Source organism: Rhinopithecus bieti, unplaced genomic scaffold (assembly GCF_001698545.2).
Source record: "Rhinopithecus bieti isolate Rb0 unplaced genomic scaffold, ASM169854v2 scaffold_6907, whole genome shotgun sequence".
Taxonomy (NCBI): Eukaryota; Metazoa; Chordata; class Mammalia; order Primates; family Cercopithecidae; genus Rhinopithecus; species Rhinopithecus bieti.
In genome coordinates this window covers 1,903,211-1,910,406 of record NW_016805647.1, presented here as the reverse complement: position 1 = coordinate 1,910,406, position 7,196 = coordinate 1,903,211, and the positions used below count along the sequence as shown (strand labels likewise).

The 7,196-nt window shown below is 43.2% G+C and overlaps 1 protein-coding gene across 1 annotated transcript in view; it reads left to right on the top strand.

Moving 5' to 3' along the window:
* The first annotated feature begins 6 nt into the window (after positions 1 to 6).
* RIMKLA (ribosomal modification protein rimK like family member A) overlaps positions 7 to 7,196 on the top strand; it is a 42,497-nt gene continuing 35,307 nt past the window's right edge. The window contains exon 1 of the mRNA XM_017873229.1: positions 7 to 244. Within this exon, the coding sequence (XP_017728718.1) occupies positions 82 to 244 (163 nt within the window). The 5' untranslated portion in view covers positions 7 to 81. The remainder of the gene's footprint in view (positions 245 to 7,196) is intronic.

Below are 7,196 nucleotides of genomic sequence, written 5' to 3'. Positions count from 1 at the left end.
GCCCCTCCGCTCGCCCTGCTGAGCGAGCGGCCCGGGGCGCCGAGGGGTCCGCGCCGCGCGGGGCGCACCGCCCTGGCCGCCATGTGCTCCCAGCTCTGGTTCCTGACTGACCGGCGCATCCGCGAGGACTACCCGCAGGTGCAGATCCTGCGCGCCCTCCGGCAGCGCTGCTCCGAGCAGGACGTGCGCTTCCGGGCAGTGCTCATGGACCAGATCGCCGTCACCATCGTCGGCGGCCACCTCGGTGAGCGAGGCGGGCCCCGGGAGGGCAAGGGAGGCGCGCCGGGGTCCATGAGAGCCGGCCGGGTGGGCGAGCTCGCCGGGCCTCCCGCAGCGGAGTCTCCTTCAGGCCGGCACACCAGCCGCACTCCCGCTGCGAGACCTCTTGGGGTTGGAGAAAGCCGCTAACCTTCATAGCTTCTTTAACCACCACCACCTGCCCCGAGGCCAAGATTCGAGAACGCGATTTAATTTACTTAGGGGACTTCATTTTGTGAGAAACCCAAATTCACCTGAACCCGCCCGGGTGTCCGAGGAAAATCAGGCTGTTAAACCCCAAATTTGCAAATCCTGCTCGCATCAATACCTTGACAGTTTAGACTCTGAGGTTTCTAGAAACCCACAACAGATTTACAAAATTACGATTAAGATGACTGTTATAAAAAAGTTTTTTAGGAGTGTGTGAGCAGCAGTAATGTGCACCACATAGGATATTATTTCCAAACTAGAAAGCCACATATGGGGGAAATCTGAGAAAGATTTGGAGTCACTTCTCGAGTGTAAAGTGGGAGTGTAGACCTTTGAAGGGTTTAACTCATCCTTCTCCCTAGCAGCGTTGAATTCTGATTCCAGAAGAGTCGGGATTTCAGGTTCAGACAGTTCTGGCCTCACCGATCACTCCACTGCTGTGTTCAGGAGACTTTTGTGGGTAAGACATGGTTGTCATCTGTGGGTTTGACCTCAAAAGGTTAATTATTTTTTCATATATCCTTAATACAGGCCTCTCTGATTTAGGAATCCCTGACGCAGAAAACTCCCTCTGGCTTGCTGTTTGAGTGTCTCTGGGGCTCCATTGGAGGCATCCAACCATTTCAGGGAGTCCAGGACTCAAAAGGATTTGCGCCCAGTTCAGGGTGCATCTTGGGTTACTGTTCGCATTATTTCACTTGATCTTAGCCAAAAGGCCGAGAAGCGATTGCTGTTCACATTATTTCAACAATTATTTCTGGTTAAATAAGCTCGTAATTTGCTACTTTGCTTTGGCAGGGGAAGGAATTTCGAATTCGGAAAGACTACTTCCAAGTGAGATTTTGAATATGACCTGTTTCTGAGTGGAATATAGCGGTTATAGATTTTTTCATCCGTAAGTTTATTGAAGTCCCCTCATACTTAATATCAGATTGTATATCCTGTTGGAGAAATATACCATAAACATTAGGTACTTTACATTTAATCTACAACAATGTCTTTCAGCTGCAACCGGTACCCTCACTCCTTGATTTATTAAAACTCTCAATGTAGAAGTAGAATTCGGAACAGGGAATCTGCAGACGTGGATTCCTATTACAGCTTTGCAGTTAACAAGTATCTTGGCTTTGCTTTGGGCAAGCCACTTTATGTCTTTGAATCTCAGGATTCTCATTTATAGAAACTAAAGGTTAAGGTTCCTCTCACTTTAAATTTATGTGTTTCAGTATCATATTTAAATTATATAATCTGTTGTATTTCACCGACCTAGATTAAATAACATGTTCATCTTTCTACCCAGGATGAACTTTTTGCTTATTTATTTTACAGCTTGTAAAGATGTCTCTTTTTTGAGATACAGTAGCCAAATTCCACATCACCTTCAGGTTGTAGAACTGTCACAAATTCTGTAAGAGCAAGAAAATGCTCTGTATCTAAAACCGCATTTTAAAGAATCAGCCCTAGAAAAAGATAAAATTAAATGCTAGTGCCACAGGAAACATTCAAACCCTTTTGTTTAGTGTCTTAAATATTAATGGAATTCGTATGTGAAAATACCTTAATCTATTCACAAACCAGGAGTTCATTCATTTTTTTTTTTCTCTTGCTCAGGCTGGCGTGCAATGGTGCCATCTTGGCTCACTGCAGCCTCTGCCTCCCGGGTTCAAGTGATTCTCCTGTCTCAGCCTCCTGAGTAGCTGGGATTACAGGCATGCACCACCTCGTCATTTTTTTTTTTTTTTTTTTTTTTTTTTTTTTTTAAGTACAGGGTTTCACCATGTTGGTCAGGCTGGTCTCAAACTCCTGACCTGAGGTGATCCACCTGCCTTGACCTCCCAAAGTGCTGGGATTATAGGCGTGAGCCACTGTGCCCAGCCCGTTCTTTTTAACTACAGGAAAATCTACACAGCTATTTGCCTGGTCGATGGAGAAATTGAAGACAGTTATTTTTTGATGCAGTTTTAGTTTTTGTTAATTCCGAGGTAGCCCACACACATCACAAAACGTAGAACAAAACTATTAGATCACCAATTCTGCTGTCCAAAGCTGTCCAAAGATTTGTTATGGAAGCAGATTAATTAAAGCACAAGTGAGTCCCATGAGAATGACCTTGTCGGCTTTGTTCAGCGCTATAATAGTGGCTAGAATAGTGCCTTGCACATGGTAGGCTCTCAATACATATTTTTTTGATGAATCAGAATATGATCTCTGGTTCTCAGTTTCTTCTGTAGTCAAACTATAGAAAACCCTTGGCAATTTGCTGAGCCAAAGTATTTCTTGAAAAAAATTCCAGAATTCAACTTGCGTTGAAATACAGAAATATGTAGTTATGATGATATTGATACTATTTACTGTTTGAGAATTATAGAATGTGAGAGCTGGAAAGGAATTTCAGATCATCCATTCTAATTCCTTCATTTTACAAAGAACCTGAGGCTCCAAGAGGTGAAGTGACTTCCTCAATGCCATCCAGCTGGTTAACAGCAAACCTAAAGTTAAAAAATTTGGTCTTCTAATTTCTAGCCCAGTGATATGGAATAAGCTTCCTTTAGGATGTCTGTAGCCTATAGTACCTTTCTCAGAAGATGTGGAATTGAAGTGAATTGAGTTATGTTGAGGCTAGACAGTGACTTTGGAACGTAATTTTATAATTTAGGAAGTTCAGGTATCACCTTTACAAAGCCTTTGTGCCTTCACTCCTTTTCATTGCTTTTTTATGTTAATTTAGGAATATGGTGATGGAGTTGATTGGGGCAGGTATGGGCGGTGCCTCAGCCAATTGCTTAAATTCATTCCTGAGCTTTTCTCCCTGGAGGCTAGTGGGAGCCCAAATCCAGGGCTTAGAGTTTCAGGTTATATCTGGAAATAGGATTCAGACAAGAGATTACAAGTTTTCATGATTTTATTTTAATCTAGTAATCTGAGTGGGGAGACAGTGGGGAGAGGAAAATGATCTTTAGGTGACTGAAGCAATCCTGTAGAAAACAGCCTTCCTTCACTCTTTGCTGGGTGTAGCATTATATGAAAATCATGTCCATTTTTAGAAACAGCAAGTTCTTCATTCATTTAACAAATATGTACTAAATATCCTCAACCCTAGGGATAAAGTGATGAACATGACACCAGAATGCACAGATTAATAATAATAATGGTCATAGCTCTCTCTCTCTCTGTATATATATATAGTGTTTATTCTGTGCCAGGCATAGGTGTAGCTTCTTTTTACCTATTAGCTCTTCTAAATGCCAATAAGGATATATGGGAATATAGCACCAGCTGGGAGTTAGGACCAATACTCAGTAATTCTGGTCTAAACACTGTCTCCTCTTTTCCACTCTATCCTTTGCATTGGTCTACACTGATTTCACCATGCCTGTCTGTGACTCCAGACCTTGCACTAAAATTCCCTCTGCCTCGGATGCCCACTGTTGCCTCCCACATGGTTCACCTTTATTCATCCTTCAAATCCAGCACGAGTCACTTGTCTCTAAAAAGGCTTGCTTGAGCTCCTTTCTCTGTCCCCAAGTAGTCCCTCTCTTCCATCTGCTGCCAAATAGCTTTGTCCATACCTTTTAAAATAGCACTCATCGTATTTTGCTATAATTTGTCTATTTATACAATTTATATTCCCCCTCCCTCTGAAGAACCAGGATTCCTCAAATGTGTGCTTCGTAACTGGTACATAGTAGGCCTTCAGTTAATGTTTGTTGGATGACTGAATGAAGTGTCTTAAAAGCTAATTTGAAGTATGTGAGACTTACTGCAATGAGCTAAGGAGCTTCTGTGTGGGGGAGATCATGAGGGGATGTGTAAAGGACAGATTCACTAGGAAGAATTAAGTTATTTGTCCACCCACAGCTCTGTATGATTAATTGGCTCAAGAAACAAGTATAGTAACAAACTCAGGGACAGATACCCACCAAGACATAAAACGAGTCTGACCTGGAAATGAGGTTGTGTTACTGTTTGTCTCTTAGGAGCAGGATGATTCAGCATTCCTTCCCTTACATGCAGAGCTAAAACGTTGGTAGCTAAATGGCAAATTCTAGGTCAGATTCTTTAAATCAAGGTGTTCTTGGATCCTTTTACTTGGGTCTTTGTAGTAATCAGGTGAGTCAGATTTAAAAGAGTTGGGAATGGGTGGATTCTGACTACATTTGTATAAGAAAATGGTCTTACCTCAGATCACTAAAAGGCAACCAAAGAGAAAGGATGGACTCCCATCACTGTGCAAGAAGACACTGGCAGGAAAGAGTACCATGCTAACTTTTGTGCAGAAAACTTGATCTTTAACTTCAGTTCCTGCTAAAGGCTTGTGCCCGACATCTTATAATGCACATGATACCACTGTACCACACTCGTGGAAAGAAAGGTCAGGGAATGAGTACAAGCACCTACCATATATTTCCAAATAGATTTCCAAATAGTGAGTACTGCATGGATGTGCTTTACCTCTTGGGTCCACATTTATGTCTGTAGGCTCACCACAAAGGCTGAGAGTGGGATGGATGTTTAGTTTATGTTTCTAACAGGAGTTTTTACACCCCATGAACTATGTTAGGAAGAGTTTTACAACCAGTAGATGAGATCCTTCATGGATCTCAAAGCCCTGCTCGTAGATTTCCTTTTCTTTTCTTCTTCTTCTTCTTCTTTTTTTTTTTTTGAGATGGAGTCTCACTCTGTTGCCCAGGCTGGAGTGCAGTGGCGCAATCTCAGTTCACTGCAACCTCCGCCTCCCAGGTTCATGCAGTTCTCCTGCCTCAGCCTCCCAAGTAGCTGGGACTACAGGCACGTGCCACCATACCGGGCTAATGTTTTGTATTTTTAAAAGAGATGGGATTTCACCATGTTGGCCAGGCTGGTCTCGAACTCCTGACCTCAGGTGATATGCCCACCTTGGCCTCCCAAAGTGCTGGGATTACAGGTGTGAACCACCGAGCCTGGCCCCTACTCCTAGATTTCTGAACCACCTGCTGCTGCTACCAGAACACTTCCACCAAATTTGTTGGGCCTGCTTGGTGGAAAGGAGTACAGCCATCACTCAGAGATGTTTGTGTCCTCTCCACCCATCCACACCTCCTTGCCACTCCCCTCACTAGCAGGGAGGACACTGAATCTACATACGTCAGTGCTAGCCTCATCTCACTCCAGCTACTTCCTTGGCCACTTTACCCATTGTCCCGAGAAACAATTATAATTTGGATTATAATTGTTTTTGGATTATAATTGGGTTTATATTGTTTTAACACAAACCTATAACATATTCTGAAAAATTTTTTAGAGAGACCATGTCTCTATAAAAATAAAAAATTAGATGGGGTGCGGTGGCAGGTGCCTGTAATCCCAGCACTTTGGGAGGCCAAGGCAGGCAGATCACTTGAGGTCAGGAGTTCGAGATCAGCCTGGCCAACAAGGTGAAACCCTGTCTCTACTAAAAAAAATACAAAAATTACCCAGGCTTGGTGGCATGCACCTGTAATTCCAGCTACTCAGGAGACTGAGGCAGGAGAATCACTTGAACCTGGGAGGCGGAGGTTGCAGGGAGCTGAGATTACGCCACTGCCCTCTACCCTGGGTAACACAGTGAGACTCCATCTCATATAAATAAATAAATAATAGCCAGGCATGGTGGAGTGCACCTGTAATCTCAGCTACTCAGGAGGCTGAGGCAGGAGAATCACTTGAACCTGGGAGGCGGAGGTTGCAGTGAACGGAGATCACGCCACTGCCCTCCAGCCTGGGTGACACAGTGAAACTCCATCTCAAAAAATAAAAAATAAAAATTAGCCAGACATGGTGGAGTGCACCTGTAGTCCCAGCTACTTGGGAGGCTGAGGCAGGAGGATCCTGTCATAGTGCCACTGCTCTCCAGCCTGGGCAATAGAGCGAGACCCTGTTTCAAAAAAAAGAAAACATGTAACTCCAGATTCCACTATGAGAAAGTGATAAATTTAGATTACTTTGTGTTGAGGAACTGACAGGAATACTGATTCTTCATTCCTGTAACTCTGTTATTAATACTTTAGTATATTTTATGTGTCTTAATCTTTTCAAGAATCCTATACATTCATTTCATTTAACAAATATTTGTTGAGTGCCCACTGTGCCAGGCATTGTGCTAGGCAGTAGGGATAAAAATGGAGAGTGGGAACAGAGGCAGGCTTCATGCTCATTATTATGATTTTATTCATTTTTTTAATCCTGTCAACAGATATCTGTTGATGGCCTACTGTGTATAAGGTACTGTTTCTAGGCACCAGAATAAAGTAGGCAGAAATCTGTGCCTCTCAAGTAGATTACATTCTAGATGGGGAAAATAGAATGTAAACAAGGTAAATGCAAAGTATAGTATATTGGTGAAAAGAGCTAAGGAGAAACAAAGAAAAGAGAACATTTCTGGAGGTAAGAGAGGGGATTGCAATTTTAGACAGGGTGGCTGGGGTGGTCCTCACCCAGAAGATGATATCCATGTAAAGATCTGAAGGAGGCAAGGATGCAAGCCGTTTAGATATCTGGAAGTCCAGTAGTTTAGGCAACAGGGAATAGCAAGGGGGCCAGCGTGGCAGAGCAGAGTGAGCCAAGATGTGAGTATCAGGAGAGGAGGTCAGAGAGGTGGGTGGGGAGGAAGCAGATACATAAGGCCTGGTGGGTCACTGAAGGACTTTTGCTTTTACTCTGGATGAGCTGGAATCCACTGAAGGATTTTTTTTTTTTTTTTTTTTTTTTTT